The sequence below is a fragment of the Electrophorus electricus genome, chromosome 10, assembly GCF_041902795.1.
Source record: "Electrophorus electricus isolate QZ-2024a chromosome 10, ASM4190279v1, whole genome shotgun sequence".
In the NCBI taxonomy this organism is placed as follows: domain Eukaryota; kingdom Metazoa; phylum Chordata; class Actinopteri; order Gymnotiformes; family Gymnotidae; genus Electrophorus; species Electrophorus electricus.
The window spans coordinates 3,757,767-3,772,414 of record NC_137506.1 but is presented as its reverse complement, the minus strand read 5'-3'; the positions used below and the strand labels follow the sequence as shown (position 1 = coordinate 3,772,414).

The following is a 14,648-nucleotide window of genomic DNA, read 5'->3' as shown; positions in this document are numbered from 1 at the left end:
AAGAGAACAGATCAGGGTCAAGATCATTTGGTTGCCTTCAGATACAGGATTATCATAATTGCTTTCATCATCTGGAGAATTATGGCCATCTGGAGTACACAAAGTACAGAAACGGTTTTCAATGAAAAATCCCCATCAGCAGTGAAACTTTGACCACCAACCATTTTATGCCTGCCCAGATAGTGGACCATTTCTTGTTACAAAACATCCATGCCTGACTTTTCACATCTCTGATGTGAAATATTTTGTCTCTGCTACTGTAACTAATGGTTAAAAGTCAGTGACCAAAAACAGCCTGAAGACTCCACACAGAGAAATACAAAGAGAAAAATATGGTTGACAGCACTGCGACAATCAAGAAGGCAAATAGGTGAGAAGAGAATGCTACTCTGTCCTTCTGACTACAGACTGGGAGTCTGCAAGATGAATACTGGTCTAGACACAGGCATTTAACAACGCACATGCTTGGCAAACGTTCAAGCCTCGAGCCCAGTATATCTCTAATGGCACTTTTCACATGCACCGACAGTATGTGAATATGGCTGGCATGGCTGCCGTCACGTAAACAACCTCAGTGGAAGCCTGAGACTGGGAAAGTTGGGCTTTTGTTTCACTGTCATTTGGACGGTTTCTGCTACGCATCGAGTACACACCGGATTTTGGTGTGCTTTAAAATCGTAAAATGTGCTTACCAGACCACATATTAGTTATACTGCACTTATATGTACTTATTTTCTGAATTCTAGAAAATGCTTTTGAGTATTTTTAATTAATTAGTGAATGTTATTTTCCAAGTATTTTTAATTAATTAGTGAGTGTTATTTTCCAAGTATTTTAATTAATTAGTGAATGTTAGCCAATTTTCTCCCAAATGCTGAATAAAGTAATTTCGTTCAACTCTCAAGCTCTTTTGCACAACAGAATGAGAGAGCGAAGGCTTCCTCGAAATAGTCGGGAACATTTTAAACTATGCTCTTCAACACCCTTCCCGGATCGGCGCGTCGTGTTGGCAGAAGGGGGTGGTCCTCCCTTTAGCGCAGGAGTTCAAGGATCTCAGGATCTTGCTCACGAGTTATGGGAAAAGGGGTTCTGAGATGGAGCGCAGGTTAGCAGTCACTGCACCGCACTGCAGCGGTGAAGAGGCTGCTGAGCCTCGGGGCGGACTCGGGACCAGCTGAAGGGACCGCGTCTCCCGGGGATCCACCAGGAGATGCTGGAGGAAGTGACCGAGGACGGAGACACCTGGCCTTCTCTGCGCACCCTATGGCCACCACAGCCCTGAAGTGCGCTAAGTGGAGAATATAATGACAAAGAGATTCCACAAGATACTTCTTGAGGAAACTCCACCACTTGTGTTCTAACACAGTCTCCAACCAATGCTAATGCTATCCTAAGGTAGCTAGATTCCAACATGAACATTACCAAGCATTACTCATTTTGTTCAGAAGCATCCTGCTTTGCCATTACAGTACAACACCGACAGACAAGTGTTATGTGGCTCTATGTTCTCATGTTACTGATTTGTTACTCATGTTACTCGTTTCTCATGTTACTGATTTGACTTTGATGGTTGTTAAAGGTTCACATAAAACAGAAAAACTGTACTTGTAGGTACAGGACCTCCTCTTGATTATGCTTGCTAGTTTTCCATCTATACATTACACTTTTTTTGTGTGTGAATTTCCAAAAAGTAAACATATTAAATGGTGAATAAAGCTGATTCCACCGACTGCCGTTGTACAAAATTCCTGACGTTGGTGCAACAGGGTGAGACATAGGTAAACCAAAGTTAAACAACTGACTGGAAAGTTCTGGAGATTTCAAAACGAGACCAGTTAATCTGTGAGTGAAAAAGCAACACTGACCAAACATGGGCGACTGTGAACTTATGCTGCAGAAGGTGGTGGGTAGCACCATCCTCCAAGTGTGTTACACCACCCCCACACGCTGCAGCTCAAAAAGATGCAGTGTTTGGCTGTGTGTGTGTTGGAGGACGGCCCACACTCTCCCTGGTTGGCTGCTGTGTGTCTGATGGGTGGGAACTGGCTATGACTAAATAATAGGGAGAAAATCTGAGAAAAATCCAAGGAAAAAAAGATTTTAGAATAAGGGTCGATGTAATTTGATCCATTACAGAAGTATGTAAGGAAGAGATTTGAAGCTATATTTCTAAATGTGCTCTGTGTAGAATAGTATGTATGAGGATGTGTCATACATTTAAAGAATATTTCTGGGACTGTCTTTCTCCACCTTAGGAACATTTCAAATTAGGATTAGGAAGAGACTTTTCTTACATGATGCAGAAAAGCTAGTCCATGCATTTATCACTTCAAGATTGGACTACTGTAATGCCTTACTATATGGCTGTGCCACTAAGTGCCTAAACAAGCTCCAGCTAGTTCAAAATTCAGTAGCCAGAGTTCTTACTAGAACTAGAAAATTTGATCACATCATTCCTATCTTAGCTACTTTACATTGGCTCCCTGTAAAATTTCATATTGATTATAAAATACTGCTAATGACCAACAATGCACTGAATGGTCTTGACCCACACTACCTTAGAGAACTCGTAGTGCATTACAATCCACCACATCTGCTTAGCTCAAAAGTTGCAGGCTCTTTACTAGTACCAAGAATCAGAAAATCTACCACAGTGGGCAGAGCCTTGTCCTATAAAGCTCCCACACTATGGAAAACGTTCCTCTTCGAGATTCAGATGCAGTCTCAATATTTAAGGCTAGGGTGAAAATCTATTTTATTAACTACTTCCCATCTTAGGTGAAGGTGTAGATCTGGGGGTCCATGGGCATTGGGAGTTATGGTAAACTGGGATGTTATGATGCTGTAACTTATGCCACTCAAGTTTGTTGACTGAGAGCGGTGGAGTGCTGATGATCCACGGTGCCCTCATGCCTGTGTTTCCTTCTGGCTCTATTCTTTTAGCTGTGCTGCCATAGCTAGATCTCCCGGAGTCCATCATTGCACATAATAGTTCCCTAATTTACACGCCCTTGTACCTGGACATGCCTAATCTAGTCGCTCTTTCTGCCGAGCTACACCTACCCCTGATGTTCCTGAGCCTCATCCAGTCTCATCTGTGGCTCCTGTAGCCCACCACACCTCCACCCCAGCCGACTACGTCTCCTTTGCCCTTAATGGACGTTCTCATCGGGACAAGACTAGGACCTTTAAGAAGTTGAACTAGACATTCATTGATTATTTTTTCATTAAAAAAAAAAATTATCTTAAAATGGTTATTATTGTGGTGATTGTTGTCATCCAGAGGAGGAGCCCCCCCCCCTTTGAGTCTCGGTTCCTCAGAGTTTTTCCTTGCCACTGTGGTCCTTGGCCTGCTCACTGGAGGCTTGGACTCGGGCATTTGTAAAGCTGCTTTGCGCCAACATCTGTTCCAAAAAAGTGCTATATAATACATTTTGAATTTGACCTATAGCCCACAGATCCTGTACTAATTCCATGCGACTTACTACATTAGCTTTTATTGCAAAGATCCGTTTCTTGCCTTTCTCACCTTTGTTGGTTGACAAACTATAACACTAAGGCCGCTAAGCGGATGTGATAAATTTATACATTTGAGGAATGTACATATTTGAGTAATCTTTACACGTATTCATGACAACTCTACATATGTGGAGTGTATACAGCTGCTTACATTCTTAGTGCCTTTGACGTAACGCAGATGATTGTACAAGAGAGGTACTCACAGTTCAGGTGCATGTTGGTGTCGAGAGATCACTGCTGCAGGATGTGTTTGTTTGGGCCCTGTCCAGGGTCTCCAGGGGTGGCCTTAGCTCGGGTCAGATCAAGGACGCTGCTAGGGAAACGCTGCTTTGACAGTCCTACAGAGGTAGGGGGTTGGAGAAAGAGAGAGAGAGCGAGGTGGAGAGACAGAGGAGGAGGGTGAGAGTGTGAGAGAGGGAGAGAGAGAGAGCATAACTGTGATAGGAAAAGAACAACATAAGTAAAAAATGTATGTTTGTGGCATTTGGCAGACACTCTTATCTAGAGCGACGTACTAATTTATCAAGATGACTCCCTATGAATCAAGCCTGGGACCATGCATCTCGCTCTTAGGTGCTCAGCCAGATGAGCTACAGAAACATGCAGTGCAACACACTGAGAGCAAGAAATGGAAAATTATAAAGACTGTGCTGTCAAGGTGTGTAACTTACTGTTGTGCTGTTACAATGTGTAACTAACTCACTGGTGTACCGTTGCAGCAGTAGACCTAGGCTACATTTTTTTAAAAGCTACTCATGTCTCTACAGCTTCCAGTTACGTAAAATGTGCAGCTGGTACATAAGTCTGAGTTCATCTTTATTTTTTAAGGGCTCTGAAAAAGGAGTCCGCAGTGACTCCATCACCACTTCTCCACCACCTCTTTTCTATCTGTAAATGTTTTTGTGTATTTTGGCTGGCTGCATCAAAAAGAAACTTCAATATAATTTCCCCCCTTTTCTAGCGATCTAGAAAAAAAGATTTACGAGCCTTTAGCGAAGCTTTCATCTCAAATCTACACACTGTTGACATCATGCAAATACTTTTGTCCTTAATTGCAAATCCACCCACTCCAGGTGAATCTCACAGGTTTTTGCTCTCTAAGAGAGAGAAAATACAGTCTAGTTAAGATATGTGTACGTTAACTAGGTGGTTAATAAGCCCTGATGCAGAGGCATCCGGCCATGGTAAAAAAATAACTGTTCTATTACTTGTTTGGCTGGTTCAATTCACACCGTCATTCATAGTTGACCGGTCGGCGACCACTGCGTTACAGTGTAAGCAACCCACTGCGGTGCTGTTACAGTGTGTGTAACTCACTGCGGTGCTGTTACAGTGTGTGTAACCCACTGCGGTGCTGTTACAGTGTGTGTAACCCACTGCGGTGCTGTTACAGTGTGTGTAACCCACTGCGGTGCTGTTACAGTGTGTGTAACCCACTGCGGTGCTGTTACAGTGTGTGTAACCCACTGCGGTGCTGTTACAGTGTGTGTAACCCACTGCGGTGCTGTTACAGTGTGTGTAACTCACTGCGGTGCTGTTACAGTGTGTGTAACTCACTGCGGTGCTGTTACAGTGTGTGTAACTCACTGCGGTGCTGTTACAGTGTGTGTAACTCACTGCGGTGCTGTTACAGTGTGTGTAACTCACTGCAGTGCTGTTACAGTGTGTGTAACTCACTGCGCTGCTGTTACAGTGTGTGTAACTCACTGTTATGTGCTGTCTCTGCTGCTCCACGCCGTTTCTGTAAAACTCTTTGGAGCTCCGACACGGGCTCCGGGGAGGACGGCCTTCCAGGCGAGGAGCACGGGGAGGGGCGTTTCACAGAGCTCTGCACAGTTTACACACAGCACAAATCATGAGGCTCCGCCCATAACACGTCACCCAAGCAGACACGGACACACATGGAATGGGAGCGGTTGTGCACTCGATATCAAAGGATATGTCACATCCCTAAACTTTCTAATATTAGCATAAGCATCACTGTCACTGGCAGGCATATACCTCACCTTACTTGCCTGTTTCTGGTAAGAAACGTACTACATTGTCATAGTAAAACCCAACCTGTGTTTTCTATGAGATAGAAACAGCCAAGATGTTACTCTTTTGTTCCTACTACATACACTCTGATAATGAAAGAGTCCACAGGTATGCACACAGTTTGAAGGTTTATCGTCAGAAAATAAAAATGGAATGATTTGCCTTTTGAAACTGTATAAACTATATAAATAAGACTTTACCAGAATGGGTAAATGTTTCTAAAGACAAATTTACCAGAATCCCTCTGAGCTCCTGAATGGCAGATTCAGGTGGTGGTTTCTCTCTCTGCCAGAAAAGAAACAACAAAAGGTTCATTCACAAAGTTGTTAACTCTCTAAGGTTAGGCCAGAATAAATATTCAAATGAATTAAATTTGATTCTTACATTTCAATATTTATTTAACATTTAAGAGAGGTCTGGTTAGAAGTGCAAGGATTCAAGAAGTAGAGCAAATATTTATATTTATTGATTTATTTAAACTAGGGTGTACCACTGCATTAACTTTATTTAAACCAAGGTAAACTATGGTGTACCACTAAGTGTCAAAGCTACTCTTAGATTCATACTCTGTGAGCTCTACTGTTAAGACTGCTGGGTGGATAAAAAACTTTAAACTGAAAAAACTGAAACCAAATAATTAACTTGATACATTCCTTATCTAGCCATTATGGTGTATGGCCTGATTAGTAAGCTCATTAGCACTGATAACTGAGTTGTAGTCCTGTTTCCAGAACGATGAGGGTGCTGAAACAACCTATAAAATCAAAAAGCTTTTACATAAAGTCCTGAAAGCCTTTTACGCCTACAGTACATTTCACTAAAGGCGGCCAAAACTCAAAAGTATCTGACATCATCAAAACACAAGACTATTCTGTACCGCAATTCAGAAATGCCCTTGGTACACAACCATGATGACATCAACAAAAATTACTTTAATGAGCAGAAAATGTGTTTGAAATTGGGCATCAAAAATAGCAAGAGAATACCCACCACAGAGCTTCAACTTATTCAACTGAAATGGCTCTGCACAGGAGCTACAGAAGCAGAACACACCACACAAACAGATGGGATGTTCTACCAAAAAGGCAGATAAGGAAAAGAGCTCTTTAGGATGAAGCCTTGTGTTGCTGTGAAGACCTGCCTGACCTTTATGTCAACACCAAGACGCGAGTGTGAAGACCTGCCTGACCTTTATGTCAACACCAAGACGCGAGTGTGAAGACCTGCCTGACCTTTATGTCAACACCAAGACGCGAGTGTGAAGACCTGCCTGAACCTTATGAGTACACGTGTTCCTTAAAAGTGATTTACATTTAAATGTCCAGTACCTGAGCTGGTTTGGTTCTGTTGCCTGTCTGACCAACTGGTCGAAGCTGGATGCCTTTTTTAATCCTTTCCATCATCTCCGTCACTGCTTGCTGCCTAACGTCTGGCACTAAACACACACACACACACACACACACACACACACACACACACACACACACACACACACACACACACACACAAATACTTCACAAAGTACTGAATGCTGAATGCAATTAATTAATTAAGTGGGTTGATTAAAAGTAAGCACTTCATGAACAGTACTAAACAGAACAGACTAATTGAAATAGCAATTTTTCATAGTCAATAACCAACTAATTACACAGCCCCAGGTGTTCAATGCAGCTGAAGAGCCCTGAGCAAGGATCTCAGAATGAAAAACCTAAATAGCACATTTAAGGTGCGGCAAATACCAGCCATGACTGCAGTGAGAAGGAGCAGAAATTATGTTTCTGTATTATAAGTTCATTCAGTGTTTACTAACAAACCGAGGTTAAAAGAATATCAGGAATTCCTGATGAATCAACGAGGAATGTAGCCTTGGACTTGTTTTGTTTCATTTCAACATGCCATAAAAGAACAGGCACCAATTTCACATTCTGTGGCAGGTTAAAATGTTCAATAGTCAAGCAAAAGCAAAATAAAGTTTATTAGCATCAAGTAATTTTTTCATAATTATGAGCAGATCACATAAATGTCCAATTGAATGGTGCAAATGCATGCATAACTACATAAATGTCAAGGACAGAAATTAGGTGATAAACTTGTTCATAAAACTAACTCGGGTGCTTGGAATTGAATTAAAAAATAATGCAAATATTAAAACATAAAAATATTTCAATTTAAAAATATATAACTCAGCTTGAACTGTAATCTTCCAAATATTTGCTATGAGTATAAGCAGAAAACCAAGCAACAATATGAGTTTATAAGCAGAAAATTAAGTAACAGCATGAGTATATAAGCAGAAAGCCCAGTAACAGTATGAGAATATAAGCAGAAAGCCCAGTAACAGCTAGTGTTGCTCGGATTTAATATTGATGATGGGAGATTTGGACCACTGCGCAAAGTCTTCTCCAGCACATCCCAAAGATTCTCAATGGGGTTCAGGTCTGGATTCTGTGGTGGCCAATCCATGTGTGAAAATGATGTCTCATGCTCCCTGAACCACTCTTTCACAATTTGAGCTCAATTAATCCTGGCATTGTCATCTTGGAATATGCCCGTGTCATCAGGGAAGAAAAAATCCATTGATGGAATAACCTGGTCATTCAGTATATTCAGGTAGTCAGCTGACCTCATTCTTTGGGCACATAACGTTGCTGAACCTAGACCTTACCAACCGCAGCAACCCCAGATCATTGCACTGCCCCCACAGGCTTGTACGGTAGGCACTAGGCATGATGGGTGCATCACTTCAGCCGCCTCTCTTCTTACCCTGATGTGCCCATCACACAGGGTAAATCTGGACTCATCAGACCACAGGACCTTCTGCCATTGCTCCAGAGTCTAATCTTTATGCTCCCCAGCAAACTGAAACTGTTTTTGCCGGTTAGCCTCACTGACAAGTGGTTTTCTTAAGGCTACACAGCTGTTTAGTCCCAATTCCTTGAGTTCCCTTCACATTGTGCGTGTGGAAATGCTCTCACTTTCACTATTAAACATATCCATGAGTTCTACTGTTGTTTTTCTACGATTTGATTTCACCACACATTTAAGTGATCGCCGATCACGATCGTTTCCCCACTGTCCTTCCACTTTTTAATAATATGTTGGGCAGTTCTTAACCTGATTTTAGTAGTTTCAGCACTCTTCTTAGATGTTTTCTCTGCTTGATGCATGCCAATAATTTGACCCTTCTGAAACAGATTAACATCTTTTCCACGACCAAAGGCTGTGTCTTTACACATGGTTGTTTAACAAATGAGAAGCTGCTCACCGCATCAGTTAGGGTTCAATAACTTGTTGCCAGCTGAAACATAATCACCCATGCAGTAATTATCCAATGGGAGGCTCTTACCTATTTGCTTAGTTAAATCCAGGTGGTGACCTATTTTTTTGGCCAGGCAGTGTATGTGTGTGTATGTATACACACACACACACACACACTACAAAAAGTGAGGCAAGTCTTGAAGAAGTCAGCTCTGCCAGTCATCAGATACCCCACTGGCATAATAAGCTGGCCAAAGAGGAGACAGAAGCCACTGACATTAAGACAAAGGAAACTCCTCATAATGCATGGAGGGTTTCATCCCGAATCCAGCACTCTGAGACAGTACACTAAGTGGAAGGAAGGGGGCCAAGGAATAGTGAACATCAGAGCCACTATCCAGGATGAAACAACCAAGATCCAGGAGTACCCCAGGATGATGGCTTCAAGTGAAGAAGTGCTGAGTGAGAAACTGAGACAGCAGAAACCCCAGGAGGATGTGAATGAGGAAGAGCAGGAACCATAAGCCCCTGCACTGCATGTACCACGGGCAAATAGTGGAACTGGCTGATGTGGAAAAATCCTACCGATGGCCGGAAAAGGCTGGATTAAAGGACAGCACAGAGGCACTAATCATGGCAGCACAGGAACAAGCTCTCAATACAAGATCAATAGAATCTGGGATCTACTACACAAGGAAGGACCCCAGATACAGGCTGTGCCAAAAGGCCCCTGAGACAATCCAGCACATAACAGCAGGATGCAAATTGCTCGCAAGTAGAGTGTGCATGGAACACCGTAACCAAGTAGCTGGAGTAGTGTACAGAAACACCTGTGCTAACACTGGGCTGGAGGTTCCAAGGTCAAAGTGGGATACACCCCAAGAAGGTGGTGGAAAAAGGACTGTGCTAAGATCCTGTGGGAATTTCAGATGCGGATTGAGAAGATGGTAATGGTTAACCAACTGGACATAGTAGTGATGGACAAACAGCAGGAGAGAGCCATGGTGATAGATGTGGCAGTCCAAAGTGATGGCGACATCAGTAACAAGGAACATGAAAAGCTTGAGAAATACCAAGCGCTGACAGAAGAGCCAGAAAAGATGTGGAAGGTGAAGTCAAATGAGGTTCCCGAGGTAATCAGAGCACTTGAGTCCGTGACCCCCAAACTGGGAGAACGGCTGCAGCAGATACCAGGAACTACGTCTGAGATCTCCGTCCAGAAGAGTGCAGTTCTGGGAACAGCTAAGATACTACGCATGATCCTCAAGCTCCCAGACCCAATTTAGAGGATCTGAGCTTGAAGGAAAAAGAGGACAGCAAGTGGGGAATTGTTTAATACATATAATGCATTTTCCATTGCTTTGTTAGTTTAGTTTCCGTTTCCTTGAGAAACTCCAGTATTTTAATTTGCATGTCACAAAAAAACAGCAATAGGATTATACACAATATTTTAACTGTAAAGAAATGGCTTTTTAAAAGTCATTTTTGACATTTGGAAAGCATTTAATACTAATTTAATGTTGACACACTGACCGCTGCTAATGGCTCTGTAAATCTGTCATTTTGAGTGAACTTTGAGTTCAAACTTTTTATTTTTGGAAAACAAAATGCCGTAAAAAGCAATTTGATAGACTTACCAATTATCAGATATACTAAAAGGTGTTATTAAAAGGTAAAGTTTTTTTTCTCTTTACATACATTAAACTATATTTTACCATCTACCTCTGCTTTGTCATGAATCTGTTGGTATACCTGTCTGGTAATTGGTGGTAAACGTGTCTAACCCAACCCTGTCTAGTGAGACCTGAGGGTCAAAACATATATAGAATTAAAAATATAACATCATTCAACTGCTAACAGCAAAATTTAGCCAAGTTAATACAGTTTAATTTTGAGGGTTGCTTTAAATTAATTAAAAGTTTCTTAAAACTTAAAATGATATAGAGTCTTTCTGAACTGGACAGTGAAGTCTTTGAATGTCCTCTGCGAGCTACTATCCCACTCTATTTAACTGGCCTTCATTATAGTAGCACACAGAAGACAAGAAGATGAAATGACACAGTATCAGGTCAAGGAGATGTACACACACGCTGTGCGCTGTCTGCGTCCATCAGTGCGTAAACACACACTGTACACCCCAGTGTGAAACCCACACAGAGTGCACAACAGTGTGAATCACGCACATTCTAAACACCGGTGTGAAACACGCTTACTGTACACACCAGCGAGAAACAAATACTCTACACGCCAGTGTGAAACACACACACTCGCTCTACAATCCAGTGCATGTCCTTACCGGAGTCTTTGGCTGGCGCATCTTTTTCTACTAGTGGAATGTCTGTGGCGTCTTTTTTCTTGCGCAGCATTGAGAACAGGGAGCTGGAGAGCAGAAAAAGACTCTGTGAATGAAGGAGCCGTGTCGCGCTGCTTACGAGTACGTTCATTAGGCTCTTTTCACACGTCGTTATGTAAAACGTGGGAACACACACACACATTAACAGGCACTGGAAGACATACAGAGACTTAACTAGCACAAACAAGTAAGTGCACAATCAGATCCAAACCCACAGTGACCTCAAATATGCACACTCAAACACACACTCACCTAATTAAAAACATACACACTCAAACACACACTCACCTGAACATACAAGCACACACACACACTCACCTGAACATACAAGCGCACACACACACACACTCACCTGAACATACAAGCGCACACACACACACACTCACCTGAACATACAAGCGCACACACACACACACTCACCTGAACATACAAGCGCACACACACACACACTCACCTGAACATACAAGCACAAACACACACTCACCTGAACATACAAGCACAAACACACACTCACCTTAACATACAAGCACAAACACACTCACCTGAACATACAAGCACAAACACACACACCTGAACATACAAGCACACACACACACTCACCTGAACATACAAGCACACACACACACTCACCTGAACATACAAGCACACACACACACTCACCTGAACATACAAGCACACACACACTCACCTGAACATACAAGCACACACACACACTCACCTGAACATACAAGCACACACACACACTCACCTGAACATACAAGCACACACACACACTCACCTGAACATACAAGCACACACACACACTCACCTGAACATACAAGCACAAACACACACTCACCTGAACATACAAGCACACACACACACTCACCTGAACATACAAGCACACACACACACTCACCTGAACATACAAGCACAAACACACACTCACCTGAACATACAAGCACAAACACACACTCACCTGAACATACAAGCACACACAAACACTCACCTGAACATACAAGCACACACACACACTCACCTGAACATACAAGCACAAACACACACTCACCTGAACATACAAGCACACACACACACTCACCTGAACATACAAGCACACACACACACTCACCTGAACATACAAGCACAAACACACACACTCACCTGAACATACAAGCACACACACACACTCACCTGAACATACAAGCACAAACACACACTCACCTGAATATACAAGCACAAACACACACTCACCTGAACATACAAGCACACACACTCACCTGAACATACAAGCACAAACACACACTCACCTGAACATACAAGCACACACACACACACTCACCTGAACATACAAGCACACACACACACTCACCTGAACATACAAGCACAAACACACACTCACCTGAACATACAAGCACACACAAACACTCACCTGAACATACAAGCACACACACACACTCACCTGAACATACAAGCACAAACACACACTCACCTGAACATACAAGCACAAACACACACTCACCTGAACATACAAGCACAAACACACACACTCACCTGAACATACAAGCACACACACACACTCACCTGAACATACAAGCACAAACACACACTCACCTGAATATACAAGCACAAACACACACTCACCTGAACATACAAGCACACACACACACTCACCTGAACATACAAGCACAAACACACACTCACCTGAACATACAAGCACAAACACACACTCACCTGAACATACAAGCACACACACACACTCACCTGAACATACAAGCACACACACACACACTCACCTGAACATACAAGCACACACACACACTCACCTGAACATACAAGCACACACACACACTCACCTGAACATACAAGCACACACACACACTCACCTGAACATACAAGCACAAACACACACTCACCTGAACATACAAGCACACACACAAACACTCACCTGAACATACAAGCACACACACACACTCACCTGAACATACAAGCACACACACACACTCACCTGAACATACAAGCACAAACACACACTCACCTGAGAGGGTTGACCGAGAGCGAAGGTGGAGGAGGCGGTGGAGGAGGAGGTGGAGGGGGTGGAGTTGGCACCGGGTTCGACACCTGCTGGAGTTTTTTCTGCAACTCCTCCACTATTACGCACAACACACACACACGCACGCACACGTTCGGGCCATGAATACATACTAATGCAATTCCAATGAAATACACAGTTAACCAATAACACACAGGGACATGCACAACACAAAACACAGTAAGACGCACAATATACTCGTATATAATGAAACACAGTAAAATCTATGCAGCAAAAGAACATTTCATAGTGACTCATTCATCAAAGGTGTATACATTCAAATCAGGCCATATAATCAGCAAATTTTATGAACGCTATCAATAAAAGTAAACCAGGCTACAGTGTGACGGGACTCAAGGGTACAGGAGGCAGATAATAGGGGCATTTTTTGTAAAGCTGTCAGATCCATTAAAACGTTCATTACATAAACAAAGAACAGCCTTTTCTATAACAGCAGGTAAGTACACTGACCTATACATCGACATAGCAGGTTCGAGTGTGCCAAACCTATTTTTGTACAATATCTAACTAATACTGACCTGTATCTTACATTTCTTAGAGAAAGCACTATGTCTATAGTAGTTGCTATGCCATTAGTTTGCACTTTGTTGACCTATATAGCCTAGAATTGTTGGTAAAGATCTGAGGCTGTTATCTCTGCTTCAGGAAGATGTGTTCTCATTGCCCTGTGTTCTATTTGTCCTGGATTTGCCCCGTGTTCCCTTTGCCCTGGATTTGCCCCCGTGTTCCTTTTGCCCTGGATTTTCCCCCGTGTTCCCTTTGCCCTGGATTTGCCCCGTGTTCCCTTTGCCCTGGATTTGCCCCGTGTTCCCTTTGCCCTGGATTTGCCCCGTGTTCCTTTTGCCCTGGATTTGCCCCGTGTTCCCTTTGCCCTGGATTTGCCCCGTGTTCCCTTTGCCCTGGATTTGCCCCGTGTTCCTTTTGCCCTGGATTTGCCCCGTGTTCCCTTTGCCCTGGATTTGCCCCGTGTTCCCTTTGCCCTGGATTTGCCCCGTGTTCCCTTTGCCCTGGATTTGCCCCGTGTTCCCTTTGCCCTGGATTTGCCCCGTGTTCCCTTTGCCCTGGATTTGCCCCGTGTTCCCGTTGGCCTGGATTTGCCCCGCGTTCTCTTTACGTTCCCATATGTTTAGCTATGTCTGACAGAAATGAGAATTATATACAAGGTCTTAATACCTAATGCTATACCTACTCACAAGCATTTCAGTGTACAACTTTCTGTGCACATAAATAAACTTGGAGCTTGGAAATTAAACTAATGTGCTATCTTCCTCTCCATTGCTATATAACTGTCAATTCAAGACACATAGGGAACCAATTGTTGCACTGAACTATGATTTTTTACTTTGCTTACAATAATAACAACTGTGCACTGTTTATTATATACACCATATA

The 14,648-nt window shown here is 42.8% G+C and overlaps 1 protein-coding gene across 3 annotated transcripts in view; it reads right to left on the bottom strand.

Moving 5' to 3' along the window:
* The window catches only part of shtn1 (shootin 1), a 39,535-nt gene that overhangs the window by 8,436 nt on the left and 16,451 nt on the right, over window positions 1–14,648 (bottom strand). For all 3 annotated transcript variants that reach the window (XM_027024589.3, XM_081721703.1, XM_081721705.1), the window contains 6 exons: window positions 13,182–13,293; window positions 11,111–11,193; window positions 6,885–6,991; window positions 5,791–5,841; window positions 5,227–5,347; window positions 3,723–3,857 (listed from right to left, as the gene is read on the bottom strand). In XM_027024589.3, the coding sequence (XP_026880390.2) occupies window positions 3,751–3,857; window positions 5,227–5,347; window positions 5,791–5,841; window positions 6,885–6,991; window positions 11,111–11,193; window positions 13,182–13,293 (581 nt within the window). In that variant the 3' untranslated portion in view covers window positions 3,723–3,750. The remainder of the gene's footprint in view (window positions 1–3,722; window positions 3,858–5,226; window positions 5,348–5,790; window positions 5,842–6,884; window positions 6,992–11,110; window positions 11,194–13,181; window positions 13,294–14,648) is intronic.